Source organism: Chinchilla lanigera, unplaced genomic scaffold (assembly GCF_000276665.1).
Source record: "Chinchilla lanigera isolate Chin_1 unplaced genomic scaffold, ChiLan1.0 scaffold00052, whole genome shotgun sequence".
NCBI lineage: Eukaryota > Metazoa > Chordata > Mammalia > Rodentia > Chinchillidae > Chinchilla > Chinchilla lanigera.
The window spans coordinates 375,172-388,064 of NW_004955453.1; the positions used below are offsets into that span (position 1 = coordinate 375,172).

The 12,893-nt window shown below is 49.8% G+C and overlaps 1 protein-coding gene across 5 annotated transcripts in view; it reads left to right on the forward strand.

The window, feature by feature from the left end:
• The window catches only part of Iqca1 (IQ motif containing with AAA domain 1), a 134,115-nt gene that overhangs the window by 92,571 nt on the left and 28,651 nt on the right, over positions 1-12,893 (forward strand). For 4 of the 5 annotated variants that reach the window (XM_005395314.2, XM_013519968.1, XM_013519967.1 and 1 more), the window contains exons 14-15: positions 7,007-7,114; positions 10,358-10,557. In XM_005395314.2, coding sequence (XP_005395371.1) covers positions 7,007-7,114; positions 10,358-10,557 — 308 coding nt within the window. The remainder of the gene's footprint in view (positions 1-7,006; positions 7,115-10,357; positions 10,558-12,893) is intronic. The other variant, XM_013519966.1, reaches the window with a different exon arrangement.

The window sequence follows — 12,893 nt, forward strand, 5'->3', positions numbered from 1 at the left end:
GGCCTCCCAGAAAGCTGGGATTACAGATACGCACCACCATTCCGCTCCACGGCGCATGCTTTCTGGCCTAACCTAACTGGAGGAAATGAAGACTTTTTCAAAGAAAGTCCACAATGCATAGCACTTAAAGGAGCAGTTCCTTCGCAAAGGGCCTTCCAGCAGGGACAGACGCAGCAGGAGGATAGAGGCTTGTTATCACAGCCTTCATTAATGTGTTTCTGTCGATTTAAAACAAAAACCATACGATGACCTGGAAACACACTTAACACATAAAATTTCTCAAAACTCTGCCCTCCTACTACAGATATTGTGCCCACTCTCGTGAGGAAAATGTCTCCTAGGAGAGGACGGTCGCACTCAGGAAATCTGGCGTTAGTACCCACACTCTCACTGAATCCACAGCTGATACTCCATTTTGCCAGTGTCCTCCAGGACGGTTTGTCTTTCTCAGCCAGGACTCCCAGCAAGGACGTGAGTGTGGCTGCGTCTCTTTCTTCTCCCTGAGCCCTTTGCTTCTGGAACCATTCAGCCTTTTACAACCCCTCACAGCGTTGCCTGCAGAAGAATCCAGGCTGATTGTCAGACTGTCCTCAGCTGAGCCTGCTTCATGGTTTCCTCCTTACCCGATTTACAGTGAACATTTTCGGCAGGTGACAGTGTGTCACTCTTAGTGTTTCCCCCAGGGACACAGGGTACCCCTTTGTCACGTCACTGGTGCCAGCAAACTGACCACGAGGCAAAGGAGCTGTCCCCAGATTTCTCCCTCGGCACGGTTGGCCTTTCCCTTTAGAACTGATGAATCATCGGGAGGTAATGCCTGTGTCCCTGGGGGCTCGGTCCCGGCCGCCCTCCACACAAACGTTTCCACACCCACTGATGATTCTATTGCTAGGGTAGTGGGAAAATGGGGTTCCTCCCTCCCTCACTTCTTTGATGTGGAAGAGAGAACATTATTCTCCTGTGAGGAAGCCTGGGACCTTTTGAAGCTGTGCTAGCACCACGGTAGACACGTAGATTCTCTTTGGATCCAACACCTTATATGCTGTCCCTTATACGTCGTCCCTGGCATGATTCCCTGTAATGCGTCCGCTGGCCCAGGTTGAATGTGAGAGCAAGAAGACCAGCGGTGCCTTCGAGCAGAGCATGACTACTGGGTCCCCTGAGCGAGCTTTGGTTCCTCACGGGGGCTTGAAGGTGCCTTTATAGCTCCTCAGACTGGAACTCCCCCACCCCCGGCTGTAGATGGGGTTTCTGATTATTTATGTTCCTTATTTTCCTTTTGTGGTGCTGGGGATGGAACCCAGGGCCTTGTGTACAGTAGGCAAGCGTCCTGCCACCGAGCTCTACCCCAGGCCCTTATTTTATGTTTCTCATTCAAGTGCTAGAGAGTTCTCTCGTGCATTCTCTTGATTCTGTTCTGTTTATTCTGATAATATTTTTCAATGACCATTTTTAACAAAACCGTCTCTTGCTTGTCAGTGGTTGGAATCTCTGAACAGAAGCGTCCAGTGCTCAGTACAGGGCCTGGCCTGCGGTGGGTTCTCAGTAACTCTAAGTGGACTCATCTCTCGATGCCTTCTTTATGTCTTACCCATTCTGCACTTTTCCTGTGACTTCTCACTTTGCAGATAGCAGCATCAGAATGCCTCAGGTCAACAGAGAGAGGTCAGCCACCTACAAGTCACTCCAAATGAAAATGAGCGAATCTAACAAAATCAGTAAAATTTCTCAGTGGGCATGGTGGTACATGCCTATAATCTCAGCACTCCACCAGGCTGAGGCAGGCAGATCTCAAATTCAAGGCCAGCCTAGGCAACTTGGTGCCTTAGTGAGACCCTGTCCCAAAATAAAAAATAAAAAAAACCTGGGATATACCTCAGTGCTAAGACCTTGGGTTCAATCCCCCAACTACCACCCCCCCCCAAAAAAATCAAATTTCCCCAAAGGCTGGCACATTTTGACCTTGTCCATATTTTCCTTAGTTTTTCCCAGTTCAGATCCGTGCCCTGGAAGGGGGAAGTGTATCTTCCCAGACAGCCACATAAAGGGACAGCACAGCCAGACAGCAAATCCAAAACCCCACACTTCGCACTGAAACTCAACGGCTCTGTTCACTCTTGAGCCTCAGAGTTCAAGCCACCAGGGACGCAGAGGGACCAGAAGACAGCAGAGCCCACACAGGCAGCACGCTCACAGGACAGGGCCACAAGCCAGGAGACCTGGAGGCAAATCAGGAGGGGATTCACCCATGTCCACAGCCGGGGAGCACAGGGCTGAGGCAGAAAGCAGCCTCACCATGCAGACTCTGAGAATCAAAACTGAACAAGACAAGGAAAATCAAGATGAAACAGAGCCAGGCCCAACGAAAAAGCTGGGGGAGGGAAACAGAGTCAGGACATCTTCCATGTATGTTCCGTTTTTAACATACATGGAAGCAACAGAAGAGGGGGCGCTGTGAGGTCAGAATGCCTCTTTGAGTCATACCTTCTTCTACAAGTGTAGAATATTCACTCACATGAGGTCAAGCAATGGGAGAGTCCAAGGTCAAAGCCCACATAAAATTAGCATAAGAAAAAAATAGTAAAGAAAAATTAATATCCCAAAATGTCAACCTCATAAAGCAGATTTTTACTGAAACCTATTAGATAAAAAAAAGCTAATTTACATTAAGAAAACTATAGATGACACGTAAGAGCACATAAGCAGAAGACAGAATTAGAAAAACTCAGAAATAAGGTGACAAAACTTAAGAAATATTACAATAAGGAGAAATATTTTTTAGAACTAAATTATAAAGAATAAAGACAGGGCTGGGGATTTAGCTCAGTGGCAAAGCACCTGCCTAGCAAGCGCAAGGTCGTGAGTTCGGTTCCTGGTACCGGAGAAAAACCAAAAAAAAAAACAAAATAAAAAAATAAAGAGAACAAGCAATGCTTTTAAGAGAAATAAAAAAAGAAAGACTGAAATATTGAAGGCAGCCAGCATACAATCCATTATACAAGACCTTGAAGAAGAAAACCAAGGCCAAGGCATAGAACGAACTTGAGAACCAGAACTTGTGAATATTTCTGTATGACCTGTAAGGGATGGACAGTCAGGCTGTCATCAGACTTTTCGACGCTGACACCTGATCCTGGAGCTAAAAGGAGTAACAGCTTTTCAGTACTCAAGGAGAGCAAATAGGAAGGACCCAAGGATGTTTATACCCAGCCAAATTTATCTGCAGCAGTACAGAACACCAATTTACAATGTGCAAGATCTCTGAATTTTTTCTATGAGCCCAACCTGAAGGAGCTACAGGCAGTCAGAACTGAGTAGAGAGGCCTTGGCACAAGACGGGTGGTGAGCATTCAGTGCATGCCCTCAGATAAATGCAAGACTACACCAGGGCTGCCGGGGAGAGAGTGTGAGGGTGGCCAGGGTGGCCGTGTGCTCGGACAGTGGCGAGAGAGCAGCCACAGCAAATGGGAGGAAGACCCAGGACCTACAAAGAATTTAGGTATTCTTGGGTATCATAACTGGTAGTGGTTTTGACAGAGATTAGCCATTAGTGGCTGCTAATGTCACAAAACCCATGAAAGGTGCAGTCACATGCCTCTTATGTGACAGCACATCCTGTAGTGTGGCCAATCGGGCTGAACCTAATCTGTTCAAGCCCGAGCCCAGCTGCTAATTTGACTGCTCATCTGGCAGATGATAAGAAAGCCTCATTCAGCCCTTTCTTTGGCATGGACATGGGGAGTGTTTTGAACATACAATCTTCTCCTGATTCATGTCTTTATCTGTTTCCTCAATTTTCTTAATCTGAGCTTGGCCCCCTTGGTTAACTGGCCATAGAGAAGGCTACTTCACAATCCTATCCGTCACTCCCACCCTCTGGTTTGGTGAGGCGGAGTGGGCTACCTCTACAGGGCTTTGCTGTCTGGATAGTCCTTCAGTTATCCATAGCTGGCTCCTCCAACCCACTTCTGACTTGGGAGCAGGCTGAGGGCCTCAGTGTTCCGTTATCTTTGCCAGCCACACCGTGCAGACTTCCGACATTGGGGGAATTGGGATCAAATAAGCATGTGGAGTCCTCAGGAAGGAGGAAAGAGGGGCCTCAGATACACAGCGGGCTGTGGCCTGGACATTTCCAGCAGACCAGGAAACACTCTCTCCAGATCCCCACTTCGGGGGCCACAAAATAGGTTTTAGAGTCTTACAGTCTGCAATCCCACCCTCCCTTCAGCACCACTTGAATCCCAGTCATGCCTGCTTCCCCACTTATATCACAGGAAACACAGGGAGAACAAACACAAATCTGCCCTGCAAGTGATCCTGCCCCACCCGCAACTCAGGAGCTGCTGCCCTTGGTTGAAAGTGGACCCATGTCCAGTTACTGTTCTTCACCTTATCTCTGTGTTTGTCACCTGCGCTAAGCGTAGGAGACTAGCAGGTCACAGCTCAACCCCAGAAGCTCTGATCTCCATAGGTGCGCTCGGAAAACGTCTGAAGTGGTGGAATTCGCAGCTCACCACGCCGTCTTGGTGGAGCTGCCGCTTCGGAGGTGTCTCTGGAGGGCTCTCCGTGCTGAGTTACCAACACGCTTTCTTTGTGCAAGTTGGGGAGCCTGTGCCAGACATGAGCCAGTACCCCTGGGCTTTGTCTTGCTCTGCATCATCGACTTCCCTAGCAGGCGATAACCGCATGCGGTCCCTGCTGCACTGGTGAGGCTGCGCAGGTCGCCAGCACCCGTGATGGGCCTTTGGAGGCCCCTTGGCCGAAGAGCGGTCTGCTTCACGGAATCCCCCCGCCCCCGGCTTCACCTCCTGTCGTTGGGGAATTTACTTTTCTAATAGACAGCTCCACACTCGTGCCTTTCTTAATGCTATGTTGGGTAGGACATGAGGCTGACTGCATTTGTATACCAGATATTTTTCATTTCTCATTACTTTTTAACTGATCTCTAGTTTTCTGCTTCTCCTCTGTTAGTTTGCTCTTTCTGTAGCAGGGCGGTAACCATAACAAATACAACCAGTGAGGTGGCTCCAGCTATGGAGATTTACGAGGCCACAGTTCTGGAGGTGGACGTTCCCGAGACCTGGGCAGGATGGGTTCCTTCCAGGGCTGAGGGGAGAGCCTCTTCTGAGTCCTCCTGCTCCTGCTGGCAACTGGTTGTCTTGGGTGTTCGTCGGTGTAGAGAGGCGTGGCTGCGTCTCGGCCTCATCTTCGTGTAGCATTCTCCCCCTCCATGGCTCTCTCTGTGTCCACACTTCCGCTTTGCATAGAGGCACAGTTCTGCTGGATTTAGAACCTATTCTCATGACCTCGTCTTAGCTAAACACATCTGCAAACAGCCGTGTTCCCAAGGATGGTCACAGGCTGAGGTGCCATGGGGAGGGAGGGGCCCATTGGGGGCACAATCCAACCCTGTCATGTTCTCCGTTTCTTTTCTTTCCATCCTGTTTCCTGGGCCTTTTCCCTGTTCTCTGTCTCAAATACCTTTTCTGCTATTTTCTTCTTCCCTCCCACGGGAGCTCTGCTGTCCTGCAACTTCCTGACCACTGAAGGAGTAGAGGGACCCTGGCTCATGTTCTAGGCAATTGCAAAACATAATACCTGCCTCTCAGGCCCGTTGTCTGGCAAACAGCCCGGGCTTGTTGGATCCCTCCATCAGACCCATACCACTAATTCCACTTAATATAATTTGTCTAAATAAAATATGTTAGGTCTTAGAAAATATGGCGTGTTTGGATATTAATATGGGTTTATACAAGCAGAAAAAAATTGAGGTCACTTTCGTATCCCCTCTAATGTCATGTTTACTGGCAGTAAGCGCTCGATTTAACGATTGCCATAGGATCTCCTTCTATCCTGGTGGAAGCTAAATTAACTACTCTCCTATTTATTACCTGCTCATTAAAAAGCACGGTACCCAGAGCCGTAATGGGAGCTTTCATTATCACTCACCCCACAACTAATACCATTGTCCTTGTAAAGGACTTTGGATTTTTTCCCTGCAGAGACTTTGGGAGACTGCCTTCCCCCACAAAACAGAGGCCAAGATCTGAATTTTAATTCTTAGCATTTGAAGATGCCTACGAGCTCCTGATGGTCTTAGTATTTCACATACACAAGAACACAACATGTGTACTTTACCTGCCATGTACAAGGAACATCCAAAGCTCTGCCAGGTCAGCGCTTGCTGTGAGAAGGAGTCATCAAAAAACAAAACTGAGATACAGGGGCTCCTTCCCTGAGTGCTTTTACTCCAGATTCAGAGCATCACAAACCCAGAGAACCACGCGAGCACATAAAGGTCCATCCTTGTGACAAATGGAGACAGCCAAACTAATTTTCCTGGTGACCTTATCTAAATTAGTTAGAAAATAACGCTTCAGATTTATGGCTAGCTACAATTAAGCCCTTTGATATCTTCTAATTAAACCTGTAAAGATTTATTCCTGTATTATTCCTCCAGTAACCCTCTAAAAATGATAAAAATGTAAATGAACACTCCCCTCAAAAGAGATGCTTCTGTTTATCCCAAATTAGACTCATGCCTTTCCTTTCAAGTGACTGCATTTCAGATTCAGAGTTTCACTGCTCGAATGCAAATTCCACCTGGGTGTTAAATAATTTATTTTTGAAATGTGTGCAAACTTACATATAATCTCTTAGCATGTAAATAAAGCAAATCCCTATAATATTTTAACCTTATGTATATGTCCCGCATTTTAAAACCCTCTCATTTTATGTAACCCAACATGCAAATATTATCTTTTTAAAAAGATAACTAGGCTGGCATGATAGTCAACACAACCCCCAGGTACTAGAGCTCATACAGCCGTTCTTTCTTGTCTGGGTTTCCTTCAAACCTTTACCTGAGAAGAGCTGTGTTCTTCACAGTGACTCTCCATAACCCACTCCAGTCGCTGTGGAACGTGCAGCTTGTTTTCCGCCATCATTTGCCACTGGGGCAGGCACGGTTTCTCACCCACTCATCCTGGGCTTCCTTCCTCCCCAGGCGAGTACAGCTACCTGGGGACCACGCTGCGCCACCTGGCCATAGAGCCCATGCCCTCGCTCCTGGACGTGCGGCAGCTCATCACCTTGTACGGGATCTTGCCGCTAGGTGAGCCTGCGGTGCCTTGTCCCAAGCAGAGGGGCCCCTGCTGCCTTCCAGAGCGGGCTCCTGTCTGTCACTGAAAGGGCTATGCAGCTTGACTTTTCCTACTGAGAATTCTGAGCCAACCTGGCTTCACTTGGGTGGTGCGTGCCCAGCACAGAAAGGGACGGGTGGAGGGGGCACCTGTGCCATCTTAAGTCTGGCTCGGGCCAGTTAATCACCGCAGAGGGAGGGCCAGGGTGCCAGCCGCCTCTTACACACCAGCCTCTGTGACTGGGCCCCGGGTCTCAGCGCTCACCAAGAGGCTCTGCCAGTCTTCTCTGCGGTCCAGTCACTACTGAGGCTCGCATGGTGCAGGCCGAGCCCCGCGGTGCGCCCAGCGGTATGGGAAAGGTGACTCTCTGCCCTGTATGCCGCTGCTCTCCGTCCTATGGCTTTGGTCCCTGTGTGACCAGAGGCACTTGAGGCGAGGATAGCGCTCCGCCACTGTGCTCTGTGGCCATTTGAGGCAGGCGTGGTGGAACACACCTGTAATCCCAGCACTCAGGGAGGCTGAAGCAGGAGAGTCAAAAGTTTGAGCCCAGACTGGGCAAATTAGTGACTTAGCAAGAACTTGTCTCAGAATACAAAATATAGAAGGGCTGGGGAGGTGGCTCAGTGCCAAGCCCCTCGAGAGACTCACACCCGTGGCCCCATTCCACACCAGAGCTGGGCGGTGGACACTGTCCCTGCCCTTACAGATTGCTAAGTATCTCCAGCATGTGAGGACCAGGAAGAGGCCAAACTGCACTCAGCACTCAGCACGCAGCCTGCTCCTACTCTGGGATCCTCTGGAAGTTGGAGAGGGTGGATGCCGGGAGATGGCAGCGTTCCAGTCTCTCCAAGAGAACTGCAGGGAAAGCACGAACACTGTCTCCCGGTGGCCCCAGACTCCAGGACTCTCCTTCCCACCTGTGGCCTCCGCAGGTCAGCTGGGCACCAGGCGCAGTGCCTGGACCGCCCTTCCTCCAGTCTGACCTACCTTCGTCTGGGTCTCCCTCTGCTGCCCCTGCCCAGACTCCATCCTTGACCCTCTCCCCTCTGTCCGTCTCTCCCAGCCCTGATCACAGCCAGCACCCACGGCCAAGCTGCATCCCCCGCCCCTGTCTGGGAGCCCTGAGAGCCAGCACCCTCTCCCTGCACTCCTTCCGCCTGTCCTCCGCCATTCACCAGCCGGAGTCACCAGCACTGCTCCAGCGCCAGCTGACGGCCCACTGCATGCCAGTGTGGCTGAGACCACGGCGCTGAGCTTCCACACACCTCCCTCGCTCCCAATCCCTTGAGGCCAGCACAGGTGCCCCCCGCCCCCTGCTGGACTTAGGTCCTTCTGGGAGATCATGTGGCTCATGGAGCCGAGCACCATTTGCCTCCTGCAGCAGGGTCTCACTTCCCCTCTGGCTGTAAACTCTTGGCAGCGAATATCCAATCTTTTTCATATCTGTGCAGGCACACAGGCGTACACACCCACACGCACGCACACACACACAGCCCCTAGTCAGGGCTATGCACAAAACACCCTTCCATACCAGGGATCCCAGGAAAGGCAGGGCCCAGGCTTCAGAGCCAGGAGCTCTTTTGTTGTCTCAGGGTCCACCAGACTGGACATGGACACTCTGTCTCTGCCACCTGATGGGCTGTGCCACCCTGGCCTTCAGGAGTGATGACTTGGCCCAGCCCCCCATGCCAACCCCAGAGACGATTCCCTGGACCACGTCCCACCAGAGACCCGCAGGGTTGGTGCCTACCAAACAGGGTCCCTGCCAGCAGCTGCAGAGCTGGCTGTGATGAGGCAGAGGTAAGGACAGACAGTAACAGATGTCACGGGTCAGTCTTGATGACCCTTGACTCCTCACAGAAGCCCTGGGCACAACACGACCCACATTACAACGGGCAAGCCACACACCAAATACAGAATAAAATGTTCGTGCATTGTGGCCGGACTTCGGGACCATGGCACAAAAGGAAGGGCTCAGGGAAACAGAGGTGGGTCGACTCTGCTGAGGAGGTAACAGATGAACGGGTCTCTCTCCTACCTCCTGACGCCTCCTCGTCATCTGACGTTACAGTGGCCCTGGCCAGCCGCACATAAAGCATGCTGATTTGATTTCATTTTAAAGAGAATTTGTTCAAAACTATTTTCCAAGTTTATGTGGAGAACAATGTGTAATTGTAAAAATTCAGTTTCCAACCATCAAGTATAGTAATGCCTCAAAACAATCTGATTCACAAACAGAAGCCTTACGCAGAGTTTTGCTTCTGTTCACGAACTCCGCATGGGGTGAGGAGCACAACTGCGGCCATCTTCCCCACTGCCGTCTGCCCCAGAACTGTGGAACAAATTACGTTCCTGCACCGAGGTGCCACTGTGGATGGCCTGTATCTTTTCAGTTACACAAGAAAGAAAGGAAAAGAATGATAACAATTACACTGGCATTTTAACCGCTGATCACAGAAAGCCTGGAAGCCGAACGAAAGCAAGCCGACGTGGTGGAAGAGGCTTTCTCCGTAATGCTGGCCAGGGTTGGATTTAGTCCACCTGACAATTACCTGGTGCCCAGTAAGAGCTCTGCCTGCGTTCTCTGAGATGCATACTCAGTACCTGGGTGGTGCAGCTGGGAGAAAGAGGTGGGACCTCTGCATGACTTCAGCAGTCCAACTCGCCTTATTACCAAGAGTCCGACCACTCCGCTGCAGCAGTCCAGAAGGCAGGGCAGGGGACAGAAGTCCAGGGCGTTCTCCGCCCAGATTGAGGTCTTCCCTTTTCTCAGGAGCACCACTACATGCTAGGAAAGAAGCTTCCGGGAAATCAACACTTCCCAGCCCCTTATCACTGGTGTGTCTGCATTGCTTTCTGAGAATTTCATAAGACTTAATGTTGCTCTCAAAAACAAAAAAAGCCAGCAGTGGGTAGTTACTATGGGAATGCTCTTTAAAATTACGAGTTTAGGGAAGTGCAAAGAAAAGGTGGGAGAGGAGAAGGTATAGGGGAACCCCAGACACCCTTGAGCTCCACCATAAGCCCTGACTGACAAAGCAGAGTACCAGGGAGCCCACTGGGGTGCGAGATGTGCCGTGGCTGGACATGCTGCCCACGCCTTCGGCAGTGGCGATGCTGGGATCCACGGGGAAGGCACGGCCCGCAGGTGTTCCAGGGTAAGGCGCGCAGGCTTTCCCGGCAGGATGTTAGAGCCCCTGCTCCGCCTTTTTCAGGCTCTCCGACGGTGCACGAGAAAGCTCCCTTGGTGAAATCACTGCTGTTGGCCGGGCCATCCGGCGTAGGCAAGAAAATGCTGGTCCACGCCATCTGCACCGAAACAGGAGCCAACCTCTTCAACCTGTCCGCGGCCAACATCGCCGGGAAATACCCTGGCAAGAGCGGACTCCAGATGATGCTGCACGTCGTCTTCAAGGTATTTACCGCATTTCTTGGTTTCCAGTTCTCCTCCCTCTTTCACATGACACTCTCAGTTCCTGCAAATACCTTTGTAAAGCCAAGAGGCACATCGCGTGAACTTGCCCACTGCATCGTCCTGAAAATGAATCCCTCACCCCATCTGCCTGGGCATTCTGCAATTAGAAACCGCTTCCTTTTGCGCATAAACATCCTACTGTGCCACCCACACCTCCCCCTCCATCCACAGGAATCTTTAGCAAGTGTCTGTCTGGTTGGAAATTAAATGCACAGTTTCTCTCTTCAGCTCACCTCGCCGTAATAGTTGGCATCAGATATTTGCAGTTTTTTTTATTTTCTTTCTCACTAGTGCAAAGCGCAGAGATGCATACCTCGGTATTGTTATGGTTTGTGTCTGGGTGTCCCCCCAAAGCCTCATGCAGCCATGGGGCAGGCTTTTAAAGTTTGATTGATTAGGGGTGTGAGAGCTGCACCCGCCCTGGGGTGGATAGTTTGCATGTGTAAGGGAGAGGAAAAGAGTGCTTGCGGCCATTCCTGGCTTTTGTGGTTGTTGCTGGAGCTGTGTTCTGCCGCCCTGAGCTGTAGTTTTCTGCCATGTGCCACTCTGCCTTGTAATCTGCCAAGTATGGACTGAAACCTCCACAAACTGTAAGCAAAATAAACCTTTCCTTCCTTCATTTTGGGCGTCAGGTATTTTGTCCCAGCAACGAGAAAAAAGTAACCAAGACAGGTATTGTGGCGGAGAATGCAGGAAGCTAAGCAGAGCGCAGTGATGTAAGCACCCACGGTCCGCTCAGGGCCTGCTCCCTCGGGGCTCGAAAGTGTGGGTGGTGCTGATGTGTGAAACGCTCAGAGGTGCGATACACGGACAGGAATGATTGCTGCTCACACACGCTCATGAAGCGGACCAAAACAAGTGACCACAGTGGGTGTCTGCCCTTGGCACGTGGTCGTCTCACTGCAGCACCTGGGCCATTCCCACACCCTTTTTTCCCTCGGTTATCACGAGGGAGTCAGGTCCCTGGGCGAACTCCCCATGCACAGCGGCATCGCCACTGTCTTCGTGGTCTCAGTCCCTGCATGACTTCTTTTTGGGAAATGGCTGCTAAAGCTGTTTGCCTGCTTTTGATGGGATTGTTGGAGGTGTGATTTCGAGAGCTCTTCGGATCCTCTGGATGCAGATCTTTGTCAGACACACGTGCTGCGAACGTTTCTCTCATTCTGTGACTTGGCTCTTTGTTTTCTTTCTGACTTTCCTTTTGTAATTGCTTCGTCAATTACTGACAGTGCCAGAACCTCCAGCCGTGTGCATTTCTGTTTTTCTCTCTGCAGGTCTGTCAGCTTTGCCTCTTACATGTTGAGGCAACTTGATGAGGTGCATCCACATTAGGATGCTGCCTGCTTGGTCATTTTGTCGTTATGAAATGTCGTTTTTTGTCTCTAGAAATAATCCTTGTCTTGAAGTCTGCCTGGTCTTATATTAATGTAGGCACACTAGCTTTCTTTAAGCTTACCGCTCTGCTTGTATTAAATGCAGTCACTCACATAGTTGTGCTAACATTGTGCTATTTATAATCTCCTCGTTTCCTTATTCTGCTTCACTTTTTTCCTGCCTTCCTTTAAATCGGGTGTTTTAGCATCTCATGTAAATGTACCCTTTGTCTTTTTAGCAATACTTCTTGCTTTATTTCTCAGAGGTTCTATGGATTTTGAGGGTCATTGCTAACAGCTCAGTAGTTGTACCACTTTACATGAAGTGTGAGAACCTGGCAACAATATAAAGCACTTATTCTCCCCGTCCTTTAAGTTTTCATTATCACACATTTTCCACCTAGAAGTGTTGAAGTACCACAGGAGACTCCTCGTTTATGTGCATCCACCTGTTTAGCAGTTCAGAACTCCCCATCCCTCTCCAACGGCTTCCTTCTCTATCTGGTGTCCTTCCCCCGCCAACTGAAGGACTTCCTTTAGCATTTCCTGTAATGCAAGTTTGATGGCAGCAAATTTCCTTAGCTTCAGATTCATTCATCTTACATTACTTTTATGTTCCCTTTACTTTTTAAGGACATTCTTGCTAGTCTAGAATTCAAGGGGGGCACAGTATATGCTCAGTGTCATTCCATTGTCCTCCCGCTTCCATTATTTCTGATGAAATGTTCCCAAACATTTCAGTTATTCATCTCCATCTCCTACATGTAACGGGTCATTACTCTCTGAATGCTTCTAAGATTTTATCTTTATTCTGGTTTTTCCCAATTCAACTAGAATGCGTTTAGGCATCTTGTCTGCTGTTTGTTGTGTTTGCCTTGCTTGTGACTTGCTATCTGCGTTGAG